General features: G+C 43.3%; 1 protein-coding gene across 7 annotated transcripts; it reads left to right on the top strand.

Annotated features, from left to right (window-relative positions):
- Positions 1–3,918: 3,918 nt before the first annotated feature.
- Positions 3,919–12,783, top strand: TARDBP (TAR DNA binding protein). Of its 7 annotated transcripts, none has more exons than XR_013975121.1 (8): positions 3,919–4,013; positions 5,065–5,316; positions 7,663–7,826; positions 8,770–8,910; positions 10,121–10,291; positions 10,689–10,806; positions 11,775–11,914; positions 12,639–12,783. XR_013975121.1 is itself a non-coding variant. In XM_080920994.1 (7 exons), the coding sequence occupies exons 2-7, from the start codon at positions 5,079–5,081 to the stop codon at positions 11,678–11,680; spliced, it is 858 nt and encodes a 285-aa protein (XP_080777120.1). In that variant the 5' UTR covers positions 3,919–4,013; positions 5,065–5,078; the 3' UTR covers positions 11,681–12,632. The 7 variants fall into 7 exon arrangements, 4 of the variants coding, with proteins under 4 accessions (XP_080777120.1, XP_080777119.1, XP_080777118.1 ...); XR_013975122.1 differs by having other exon boundaries at positions 10,689–10,815; XR_013975123.1 differs by having other exon boundaries at positions 10,689–10,833.
- Positions 12,784–12,889: the final 106 nt, after the last annotated feature.

Raw genomic sequence — 12,889 nt, 5'->3', positions numbered from 1 at the left:
GGGCAGGTAACAGGCTAGCATTCTTCCCTTGTGTGCTCCAGACTCCCCTAGTGCTTTTCCATGAGCACAAACACCTCCACGCCCCTACATGTTACATATGAGTGGCAGCTATGCTGGTACACATTGGATTGTTACTTCAAGTGTTCTTTTTGTTTGGATTTGCTTTGTTTTGTTGAAGGGTTATTTTTGTTATGTGTATATGTTTGAATGTGGGTTTGTGTACACAAGTGCAGATACCCGGGGCGGTCAGAAAAGGGCTTCAGATCACCTGGAGTTGCCAGTTACAGGCAGCTGGAACAAGCCAGATGTGGATTTCAGGAACTGAACCCAGGGTCCACTACAAGAGCAGTAGACAATTCTCTTAACAGTAGAGCCATCTCTCCAGCCCTTCTTTAGTGTTTTTGAGACTGAGTCTTACTAAGTAGCTTTGGCTGGCCTAGAACGAGTTATGTAGACCAGGCTGGCTTCCAGATTTGAGACTAAAGGTATGCATCATCAAGTCAGGCTTTGAAGTCTCCAAAGTAAAAGTTATAATCTCCTGTATCTCCAGCTCCAGGAGCTCTAGTACTTTCGGTCTCCTCAGGCACCTAAGTATACATGCCATACAGAGAGATACATACACATAAGATAAAAACAACATTTGTAAAAATCCTTAAAGTTATTAAATCTGTTGTGAGCCTGGGACATAAGCACATGATTAGTCCTGGGCTTGACACACGACACCACACAAATAAATAATAGATCAGTAGCTGGGCAAGGGGAGCACTCGGGAGGCAGAGGCAGGGAGATCTCTGAGTTTGAGACCAGCACGCTCTACAGAGCAAGTTTCAGGACAGCCAGGGATACACAGAGAAACTTCGTCTTGAAATTACACACACATCAATCTAGAAGTCGGTGACAAGGCAAGACTGACTCATCAGTAGACCTAAAGCTCTTAAGTCAGGAAATTATTTCCAAAAAAAAAAAAAAAAAGCCAAAATGAATGGCAACTGTATAATGGGAGATGGCTCTGAGACACAGTGAACATATCAACAGATACACAGACACACGTCCTCCATGGTCTTCTTGACTAGGATATATAATTTTGGCCTGGAGAGATGGCTTAGTGGTTAAGAGCACTAACTGCTCTTCCACAGGTCCTGTGTTCAGTTCCCAGCAACCACATTGTAGCTCACAACCATCTGTCATGGGATCCAATGCCCTCTACTGGTGTGTCCTAAGACAGCTACAGTGTGCTCATATAAATAAAACAAATTTTAAAACAATGTTTAAAAGGGGGGGGTGTATCCTGAGAAACTAGGACGAACCCCAGATGTGGGGCATGCCACAAAACTGAGATCTCAGAAGCAGCGGCCAGCTGGGCACACCTATAACCCAACACATGAGAAGTTCTGGCAAGAGGACTGGCATATGAGCTCAGGGATAGCCTGAGCTACATAGGGAGCATCAGGCCAGTCAGGGTTATCTGGCAAGAGCTTGTCTCAAACAAAAAGTAATGTTATCTGGGCATAGGCAGACTCTCATGCTGAAATTCTGCAGGGTGAGGCAGTTAGTAACCAGCAGCTTATGTACAGCACAGGTACCATGGGTTCTGCTTTTTAGAAAGCCGGGTATGGTAGTTGTAACAGCAGTTGTCAGGTGAGGCCAGTAAACCCGAAGGCCAAAGCCCTGTCTCAATAACAAATACTATCGGCTAGGTGTAACCCAAGTGTTACAGAGGAGGATAAATGAGGTTGCCAAATAAAGACCCTTTTTCAAAAAGCAAATAAAAGAGAGATGGCTCAGTGGTTAAGAGCATTGGCTGCCTTTTCACAGGACCTGGGTTCAAGTCCCAGCGTCCACAGGCAGATTACAACCATGTCTGGGCTCTGTTAGCACCAGGCTTGCCCACAGTGCAGACATACATGCAGGCAAAACACCCACACATGATAAGAAAAAAAAAAAAACTTAAAATTTATACTAATCCCCTACAGGTGTGGTGCTTCCCACCTGTAATACCAGTACCCCGGGAACGGAAACAACAAAGACCGACCAGCACGGGCTATACAGTAAGTTGGGGGCCAGCAGGAGCCACATGAGGCTCTGCCTCAGGGGAAAAAAATTAACTGAATAAGAAATAAGGATTAGCAAGATGTGGAGGCACAGATACGCCTTTCATCCCGGCCCTTGGGAAGCAGAGGCAGGCAGAGCTCTCTGAGTTCAAGGGCTGCTGTGATGGGACATCTCCACAGTTCCAGCACGCTGCAGGCCTGCCTAGGGGAGAGACTGGTTTGAAGGCCAACTTGGGATATGCAGTGAGACCCTGTCTAAAAAAATTACAGTTGATGCTGGCTAGATGGCTCAGCAGGTAAACTTGTTTTGTTGGTGCACAGAGGCATGAACACACAATAAACAAAAATGTAATCATTGTTTTAAATTATTGTTAAAGGCCTTGCATCTCACACCTGCACTCTCAGCAGTGGAGGGGCAGAAGCAGGAAAGGCATTGCAAATCTGAGGCCAACCTGGTCTACACAGTAAGTTCCAGGCCAGCCATAGACTACTTAGAGATCCTGTTTTTAAAAAGTCCAAAACCAAAAAAATCAATAATAGCGGGTAGAAGGCCTCATGCCTGTAATCCCAGCACTCAGATGGTTGAGGCCCACCCAGGAGTACCTGGCCAGCCTGGGGTACAACAGGAGGTCGGGGCCAGACATTAATCTGTTCTTACAATGCCATCTTCGTTTAAAGTGGGAAGACTCAGCTTGGCATGACGGATGAGATGGTGATCTGTGATTCCCTCCCCGCCCTGGAAAGGAGGCAGAGGCCTGAGGATCACTGCAAACTCAAGGCCAGCCTGTTCTGTACTGCAAGACCCAGTTTCAGTAAATAAAGCAACGGTGTAAACCTTTGCGGCTAAACTTTGAATCTGATAACACCAAGAAGTTTCAATCCGGGCTAATTCTGAGTCTACAGCTGCAGTTTGGTGATGGAGCTAGCCTTCAGCTTTACGAAGTTAAACTAGGACTGGTCAACTGGAACTGAAATATAGAAACTTCCCAGTATTTTCTGCCACAGGACTCATCCTAATGGGACCTCTTTCTCGGGGTGATTTCATGCAAGATACTTAACTATGTGCCTAGGTTTCTTCACTTACTGAAAGAGGAGAGTAACTAGAATACCGATCACATCGATTGCTGGGGCAACACTAACAGTTGGGAGCCTGAAGATGGGGGAGGAGCCACGATGAGTTAAAGGACAGCCTAGGTTACACAGTGTCTTTGAGATCCCTGTCTGTAAAACAATATTTGGTGGCTAAACTCAAGGTCAATGGTAGAACATTTGCCTGGCATTAACAAGATTCTGGGTTTTTTTTTCCCCCTAGAGCCGGAGCGTGGCAAAAGGTACTTGGCACAAAGTAGTACTTAGGACAAGAGCCATTTTGTAGACCAAAGCTAATGTTTCTATGTTGGAAATTAACGAGCAAAAACAGGAGACACTTAAAACTAGCCTTTAGACCGGAAACCCAGGGTACCCAGGGAGGGCTCTCGCCCTCACGCGCCTAGTCCAACCCTGGCCCCGCCCCTATTCTTCTAGCTCCGCCCAATCCGCGCCGGTCCGGGTCTACGCTAGTATCGCGCGATTTCACCGCGCGCGAACTCCTCAACTAGGGCCGGCGGTTGGTCGGGCGAAGCCATCTGTCACGTTACATAGGGGGACTATAAAGCCTGCGTGGCCACGCTGTTCCTCATCTTTCATCTTTCCAGACCTAGCCACTCTTATCTCTGTATTATTTTACTCTGTTCTGCATGCTTACGAGCCTGCTAGTATCCGAGTCGCTTCTATGGGAGAGCGTCTATTGCTTCTCTCGGAGAGCTCCCCTACTGATAGGAAGCAAGTGGGAGAGGCCGAAGGCGGGCGAGGGCGGGAGGCGGCCCTAGCGCCATTTTGTGGGCACGAAGCGGTAGCTCGGCTGTTGTTGGATTCCTTCCCGTCCACGGTTCTTCGTTGTGCTTCCTAGTAGCAGCCGAGTGGGTGAGTTGCTCACAGAGGACGCCTTGCGTGCTTCGGGTGTTGCTTTGGGGAGGCCTAAGGCGATCTAAGCCGCAGGAAGGGAGCTCTGGAGCGGGGCCTAGTTGGCCTCGCGCCACCGCTTCGTTAGGGCCTAGCGCGGGCGGCAACCGGAGCGGGACGCCGGGCCTGTTGGGCCTTGAAGCCCCGGGCGGAAGTTTGTCGTGACCCCAGGGCTCCAGCAGTGCTAGTCCCTGTAGGTTCTCGCATTTGAGAATAACCGTTGTCACCATGGGACTTGGACTCTCGCGGCCCCACCCTGGGCCGAGTTGAAAGCGGGGGAAAACCGACGTTGTCTATCACGCATGGCCTTCTGGGAAGTGGCGGCCTACCCCACGGAGTATCTGTCGTTGCTCCCTCGACTCTCAACTTTAGCTAGACTTTTATGAAAATGAGGAACAGAATTGCTGAATCTCTGTTCTGAGCCTCGGTTTTTGTGTTCCACCAACATAGTCAAGATTTCTCTAATCCCAATGCATTGCTAGTTTCTTACACTTAAATCACGTGCTAAACCTGATTTAGGCTCTCAGGCTTTAGAATAAGTTAATTCAGAATGGTCAGAAAATACCGTAGCCTGTAATCTGTGCGTGCCAGGTAAGAACTGTTTGCAAGAAGAAAAAAGTTGGGAAAGATACTTCTTGAACACCTTGTTTTTGTCTGGCTTTGTAACCAACAGGCCACATGGTAACACTGTTACGATTTTCGCACGGGAAGCACTTAGCCCTGACAAAAACGGTGAACTGGGGGGTGGCAGGGAGCAGCATCACACCACCGGCTTTCTCTGTAGCACTGACTGCCTCAAGAGTGCTGAGATTAAAATCGTGGGTAACCTTGCTAGGCAAGAATCACAACTTTTATTTTAAAAAACCTCGTTTTTCTCGGTGTTTTAGTTTTAGTTTTTTTCAGGGATGAGGGAAACATTTTAGGTGGCAGGAAATGGGAACAATGCAGTGGTGTGGTAGGAGCTAATTATAGAAGGATAACCATTTCGATTTTCTTGATCATTTCTTTTAAGAGATTTAAGCAAAGATGTCTGAATATATTCGGGTAACAGAAGATGAGAATGATGAGCCCATTGAAATACCATCAGAAGACGATGGAACAGTGTTGCTGTCTACAGTTACAGCCCAGTTTCCAGGGGCGTGTGGCCTGCGCTACCGGAATCCAGTGTCTCAGTGTATGAGAGGCGTCCGACTGGTGGAAGGAATTCTGCATGCGCCAGATGCTGGCTGGGGCAATCTAGTATATGTTGTCAACTATCCCAAAGGTCTGTTCGTCAATTTGGTTTTGCCATATTGCTGGCTATGGTTAGACTTAAATGCCATCCTCAGTGAGGCTATAACATCCAGGGCTTCCTGATTGCTGGGATAATAGTAGTCTGTTGTTGAGCTCCAGTCCTGGGTTGGCATTCCTGAAAGAATGTCTCCTAGAACCCTGCCTTTTTTTGTAAACTTTGCTTAGACCTAGTCTACTCTGGCAGGTCAGCAGTCTAAATAAGTAAAAATTGAGACACAGAAATTTTTTTTGAGGAGCGTTTATTTAGATGTTAAGCCATCAAAACATGGTCATTGCCAATTTTAGGTGGTTAAAACGAAATGCCCTAAAGGTACATCTGTTTTGTAAAAAAGCATTTGGCTTAGCCATTTTCCTCAAAGTGTTTGTCTCTGTCTTAATTCACTCTGTAGCTGAGGTTGACCTTGAACTCACATCTGCCAAGTGCTGGGATGTGTACCACCAACTGCCCAGCTTTTCCTAGCAGCTTTAGCTTCTCGTTTTAAGATTTATGTTTTATATTAACTCTTTGTATGTGTCTCTCCACTGTGTGTGCCTGATGCAAAAGGGCATCCGACCTTCTGAAACTAAAGCTATGGTTGTGTACTACTGTGGGTGCTGATACCCAAACCTTGATCCTCAGAAGTGACAGTCTTGAAAGTATGAGAAAGTTGGGTCTGGTGGTACACAGCTTTGATTCCAGCATTCAAGGGGGCTGAGGCAGTGGATCTCAGAAATTAAGGACAACAGAGACCCTGCGTTAGGAGCAGAGGGATATGAATGCATGTGAGTCAGTAAATTGTTGCTTTTACTATGGTGGTGCTGCAACATAGTCCTTCTGGTGCCTTCCCAGCATTAGGGGCTAAGAGGGGAGGGTGAATTTGAGGCCAGGCTGGGGTATAGAAGAGTTCACGGCCAGCCTGATTATACATAGCAGAGAACCAAGAGCAGTCCACCAAGTTTGGTCAGTGCAAAAACTAATGTATTTCTAAGAAGAGTGTTTAAAGATAGGGTCTTGTTTAGGCTGGGGAAACTTGGATTTTGCACTGTGCAGGTTTTTAAGTCATTGGCTGTGTAACTCAGTGTTCATCCTGAATTATCAAGGAACAGCCAAAGCTTATGGCCAAGGTATTTGTGATAATGTTTTGGGTCTCAAGATATTCCAGGATCCTGGGACCAGGAGAAAAAGCTCAACTTGTAGTGCTTGTGTGGCTTGTAGTTGAAGTGGCATGCACCTGTAATAATTGGTAAATAAAGAGAGGTGATTCTTTGACCAGTTTTGTTGGCATAATAAGACCCCCATCTCAAAAAAGCAAATGTCACGTAACCTGAGACTTAGGTCTGTGATCTTAATTTGTTTTTACTACAAAATTGTTATTGCTGAAAGTTTAGATAACAGAAAGTTGAATTTATGTGTAGAAATAAAAAATGTTGCTATTTTAATTTACAAGTTCATATGAGTATATGCATTTATATCAGAAAAAGTTTTAATACCTAGATATGTTTTAATACCACAAAATTAAATGAAATAGAATTGTTATTTTGATACAGCTTTTAGAAAGAGAACGTGCAGTTGATTACAGTCTTGCATAATTTCAAAACCTGATCAGTAAGAATACTGAGTAAACCTCACAACCTTATCTATATGGAACCCACATACAAGGCAGTCACACAGTGCTGTTAGGAGCTCACAAGCCAGCTAGCCAAGAGAAGGTGTGTAGTACCAGGAGTAACAGCAGACCTTGCCTAACTGGGTAGAAAACAAGAACCTGCTACAAATGTCCTTTACACATTCCACTATGTATGCAAAATCAGTTTTCAGAAAGATTCAAAACTAGAATTGGGGTACCTCCAATTTGCACCAGAAAATTAACTCCAGCCATATAAGCTACTTTCAGTCCTTCAGATATTTATTTACCAAAGTCTTCAGTGCCTTCACTGTTCATATATCTGACCTTGTTTTACTTTGTAATTTCTTAAGACAGTGTGTGTCAGTGGGTTTGGTTTTTATTTTGTCTTTTTGAGACATGATTTCTCTGTGTAGCCCTCCCTGACCATCCTGGAACTTGGTAAACCAGGCTGGCCTCAAATTCGGAGATCAGCCTGCCTCATTACCTCCTGGCCTTTGTGTTGTGTGGTTTGGTTTTTGAGGCAGGATCTAGCTGGCCTTGATTTGCCAAGTGGAAGTAGGTTTTTTTGTTTGGGGTGTGTGAGTGTGAGTGTGTGTGTGTGTGTGTGTGTGTGTCTCCTGCAACTCATTCCATAGACAGAATTGAGCTTGAACCCAAAGATCCACCTGCCTCCTGGAGTGCTAAACTTTGTGTTTGTGCTTTGCTTTTAGATAACAAAAGGAAAATGGATGAGGCAGATGCCTCCTCGGCAGTGAAGGTGAAAAGAGCAGTTCAGAAAACGTCTGACCTCATAGTGTTGGGCCTCCCCTGGAAAACAACAGAGCAGGATCTTAAAGACTATTTCAGTACTTTTGGAGAGGTTCTTATGGTTCAGGTAAATTTTATTCTAGTTCACAAGTGTTTTATTTGTATGCATGCTTTGATTGTGTGTTTTGAGTGTAGAACATGTCCTTGGAGGTCAAAAGAGCTTCAAGTCTCAGAACTGAATTACAAAAGGTTTTGTATCATCATGTGGGTACTGGGAACCAAAAACATTGCTCCTAATCACTAAGCCATCTCTCCCATCCTCATAAACAACTCTTTACCCAGGAAAAGCACTGGTGTTGTTGTTTGCCATCTTTTTGTTTTGGTTTTCCAGACAGGGTTGTTGTTTTGTTTGTTTTCTGTGGCCCTGGCTGATCAAGAACTGCCTCTGCCTCCTTAATGCTGTGATTAAAGGTATGCACCATCACTGCCTGGCTTTGTTCAGCCATTTTCTTTAAAAATATGCATTGGTGTTTTGCCTGTGTATATGTCTGGGTGAGGGTGTCAGATCTTAGAGTTACAGACAGTTGTGAGCTGCCATGTGGGTGCTGGGAATTAATTGAAAGCGAGTCCTGGGAGAATAATTCAGTGTTCAAACAACTCTTTCACAAGGGTTGAATATCAGATATTTACATTTTACGACAGTATCAAAATTACAGTTATAAAGTAACAATGAAAATTTTATGGTTGGACTGTATTAAAAGATTGCAGCATTAGGAATGTTAAGAACCACTGCTTTAAAAGGAAATAGGTTATATTAAATATATATTAATTTGGAATATTTTTCTTTCCCCATGTTAAATTGTAACCAAATTTGTGCTCATTTTAAAATTGTTATGCAATGTTTTGTGTTGTGCAAGTGAGTCTACTGTTAAAGATGTGTTTGTTAGTTTTACCTTGAACTAACTTGATTCCATTTACTCGCTAAGCTACTGCTTTCAGTTGAGTGAGGCAACTCTGATTTGCCGCACGTATGGTGTTAGAAAAATTTTCAATTGTTTTTTTCTTCTCAGGTCAAGAAAGATCTTAAAACTGGTCACTCAAAAGGTTTTGGCTTTGTTCGATTTACGGAATATGAAACCCAAGTGAAAGTAATGTCACAGCGGCATATGATAGATGGGCGGTGGTGTGACTGTAAACTTCCAAATTCTAAGGTATTTTGTTCTGCTTTTTGTTCCTTTGATTGGTGGTTTGTTTGTTTTTGACATGGTTTCTATGTAGCCCTAGCTGTCCTGGAGCTTACTTTGTAGACTGTGCTGGCCTCAAACTCAGATTAGCCTGCCTGTGTCTCCTGAGTGCTCAGAGTAAATAAAGGTGTCACCCCATTTACTTAATGTTGGTTTTATTTAATATTCTGGGAAACTTAGTATCCAGTGATTTGTTGGGCAAGCAAGACTTACTTGGAACATTGTGTTTGGGATCAAAGTATACTTTAATAGAACTTTATTTGGACTGAGACTTAGTATTTACTAACTAAGTTCAGTTAGTAAGGTGCATGAGGGGCCTGTGCTTGATCCCAGAACACACACATTTTTATATTTATATTGAGACAGGGTTTCTCTCTGTAGCCCTGGTTGTCTGGAACTCACTATGGTAGACCAGACTGGCCTCAACTCAGAGTGCCACCCCCTCAGCCTCTACCTTCCAAGTGTTGGGATTTAAGGCATGAGCTGATAGCATGTACGTGTAATCCCACTCCTGGAGAGTAAATAAATCCTTGGAGCTTGCTGGCTACCAGTCTAGCCAAATTACAAGGTTCAGTGAGAAATCCAACTTCAAAAAGGACTGGAGGGGTGGCTGATAACATTGATCTCTATCCTGTATGTATAAAACAAGCTAAAACTGGGCATGGTGTTACATTCCTATAATCTCCAACATGGGAGATAGTAATGGAGGTCAGGGTTCAGGGTTGGTCTCGAATATTAAGGCCATTCTGGGGCACATAAGAGCCTGTTTTTGAGATTCTCAAAGAAATGAGGCTACAAAGAGGTAGCTGGGTGACAAATAGTATTTGTTGCTCTTGGAGAGGCTTGATTTCATTTTCAACATTCATATAGCAGCACACAACTAACTACAGTTCTGAATGACTATCTCTTCTGACCTTAAAAGGCATCCGGCTTGCATTTAGTGCAGATAGGCATAAAGGTAACACTCCACCACCACCCCCCCCCTTTTTTTTTTCTTTTTGTAATTCCAAGAGACCAGTCTTGTCAGTATACACCTTTTAATCTTAGCACGGGGGTGGGGGGGTGCACAGGATGGGCGGTGATTCTTTAGAAACAAAAACACCTACAGGGGAAGGGACTTAAAAGTATGCATTGGTGTGTTTACTGTTTGTTTCTCCTATTGCCTTCTTTTGACCAGCAAAGTCCAGATGAGCCTTTGAGAAGCAGAAAGGTGTTTGTTGGACGTTGTACAGAGGACATGACTGCTGAAGAGCTTCAGCAGTTCTTCTGTCAGTATGGAGAAGTGGTAGATGTCTTCATTCCCAAACCATTCAGAGCTTTTGCCTTCGTTACCTTTGCAGATGATAAGGTATTTTTCTTGTTAATTTGTTCCAGGGCTGGGAATGTATCTGGTTTAGTGCTGCTTACTGTATGTGACCAGCATGGTATACCAGGTACTGAGCTCAGTCTCCAGCACTAAAAATGATATGTGATTTATTCCAGCTGATTGCCACCTTCCCTTTTGAGGGATAGAGTAGGTTTAGATAGTTGAAAGATGCCCTTTAGGTATTTTTCATTAAATCAGAAACAGTGCTATTAATATTACTATAGCTAAAAACTGCTGATTGAGTTTAAGTAAAGTCAGCATTAATGGCCTATTTTTCCTCCTACTTAGTTGGTTCTACTAAGATCTAGGTTTTATTGCTGTGTTGATGTCCTGTCCAAGTTGGTGGTCTAATCATAATTTGCATGTTTGTTTCTTTTAGGTTGCCCAGTCTCTTTGTGGAGAGGATTTGATCATTAAAGGAATCAGCGTGCATATATCCAATGCTGAACCTAAGCATAATAGCAATAGACAGTTAGAAAGAAGTGGAAGATTTGGTGGTAATCCAGGTGGCTTTGGGAATCAGGGTGGGTTTGGTAACAGTAGAGGGGGTGGAGCTGGCTTGGGAAATAACCAGGGTGGTAATATGGGTGGAGGGATGAACTTTGGCGCTTTTAGCATTAACCCAGCAATGATGGCTGCAGCTCAGGCAGCTTTGCAGAGCAGTTGGGGTATGATGGGCATGTTAGCCAGCCAGCAGAACCAGTCAGGCCCATCTGGGAATAACCAGAGCCAGGGCAGCATGCAAAGGGAACCAAATCAGGCTTTTGGTTCTGGAAATAATTCCTACAGTGGTTCTAATTCTGGTGCCCCTCTTGGTTGGGGGTCAGCATCAAATGCAGGATCGGGCAGTGGTTTTAATGGAGGCTTTGGCTCAAGCATGGATTCTAAATCCTCTGGCTGGGGAATGTAGGTGGGGGGTTGGTTAGTAGTAGGTTGGTTGGTAGGTTAGGTAGGCTTAGATTGGTGGGATTCAAATTTTTCTAAACTCATGGTAAGTATATTGTAAAATACATATGTACTAAAATTTTCAGATTGGTTTGTTCAGTGTGGAGTATATTCAGCAGTATTTTTGACATTTTTCTTTAGAAAAAAAGAGGGGAAAGCTAAATGAATTTTATAAGTTTTGTTATATAAAGGGTTAAAGTACTGAGTGGGTGAAAGTGAACAGCTGTTTGCCTAATTGGTAAACCAACACTACAATTGATCTCAGAAGGTTTCTCTGTATATTCTATCATTGAAATTGTTAATGAATTCTTTGCATGTTCAGAGTAGAAACCATTGGTTAGAACTACATTCTTTTCTCCTTATTTTAATTTGAATCCCACCCTATGAATTTTTTCCTTAGGAAAATCTCCATTTGGGAGATCATGATGTCATGGTGTTTGGTTCTTTTGGTTTTGTTTTTAACACTTGTCTTCCTTCATATACGAAAGTACAATATGAAGCCTTCATTTAATCTCTGCAGTTCATCTCATTTCAAATGTTTATGGAAGAAGCACTTCATTGAAAGTAGTGCTGTAAATATTCTGCCATAGGAATACTTCTGTCCACATGCTTTCTCATCCAAGAACTCGTCATCACGCTGCACAGGCCGCGTCTTTGACGGTGGGTGTTCCATTTTTATCCGCTACTCTTTATTTCATGGAGTCGTATCAACGCTGTGAACGCAAGGCTGTGATAATGGAACCAGAAGGCTGTTTGAACTTTTGAAACCTTGTGTGGGATTGATGGTGGTGCCGAGGCATGAAAGGCTAGTATGAGCGAGAAAAGGAGAGCGCGTGCAGAGACTTGGTGGTGAAAAATGGATATTTTTTAACTTGGAGAGATGTGTCACTCAATCCTGTGGCTTTGGTGAGAGAGTGTGCAGAGAGCAATGATAGCAAATAAAGTACGAATGTTTTTGCATCAAAGGACATCCACATCTGTTGGAAGACTTTGAGTTTTGTTCTTAGGAAACCCACAATTAGTTGAATGTGTTAAGTGAAATACTTGTACTTCCCTCCCCCTATGTCAACTGCTGTGAATGCTGTATGGTGTGTGTTCTCCTCTGTTACTGATCTGGAAGTGTGGGAACGTGAACTGAAGCTGATGGGCTGCGAACATGGACTGAGCTTGTGGTGTGCTTTGCAGGAGAACTTGGAAGCAGAGTTCACCAGTGAGCTCAGGTGTCTCAAAGAAGGGTGGAAGTTCTCATGTCTGTTAGCTATTCATAAGAATGCTGTTTGCTGCAGTTCTGTGTCCTGTGCTTGGATGCTTTTTTATAAGAGTTGTCATTGTTGGAAATTCTTAAATAAAACTGATTTAAATAATATGTGTCTTTGTTTTGCAGCCCTGAATGCAAAGAATTCATAGCAGTTAATTCCCCTTTTTGACCCTTTTGAGATGGAACTTTCATAAAGTTTCTTGGCAGTAGTTTATTTTGCTTCAAATAAACTTATTTGAAAAGTTGTCTCAAGTCAAATGGATTCATCACCTGTCATGCATTGACACCTGATACCCAGACTTAATTGCTATTTGTTCTTGCATTGTCCAAAGTGAAAGTTTTTCTTTGGGTTATTTTGTTTTTAATCTAGTTTTTCT

This window comes from Micromys minutus (genome assembly GCF_963924665.1).
Source record: "Micromys minutus genome assembly, chromosome: 9".
NCBI classification, from domain to species: Eukaryota; Metazoa; Chordata; class Mammalia; order Rodentia; family Muridae; genus Micromys; species Micromys minutus.
The sequence above is the reverse complement of the archived record's forward strand: the minus strand, read 5'-3'. Positions and strand labels throughout refer to the sequence as shown.

What these genes read in the sequence shown, in the direction of transcription:
- TARDBP (XM_080920991.1), top strand. Translation starts at nt 5,079, where the DNA reads ATGTCTGAATATATTCGGGTAACAGAAGATGAGAATGATGAGCCCATT. An exon ending in TGTTGTCAACTATCCCAAAG is followed by an intron (nt 5,317 to 7,662) that starts GTCTGTTCGTCA and finishes CTTTGCTTTTAG; the next exon opens with ATAACAAAAGGAAAATGGAT. An exon ending in GTAAACTTCCAAATTCTAAG is followed by an intron (nt 8,911 to 10,120) that starts GTATTTTGTTCT and finishes TCTTTTGACCAG; the next exon opens with CAAAGTCCAGATGAGCCTTT.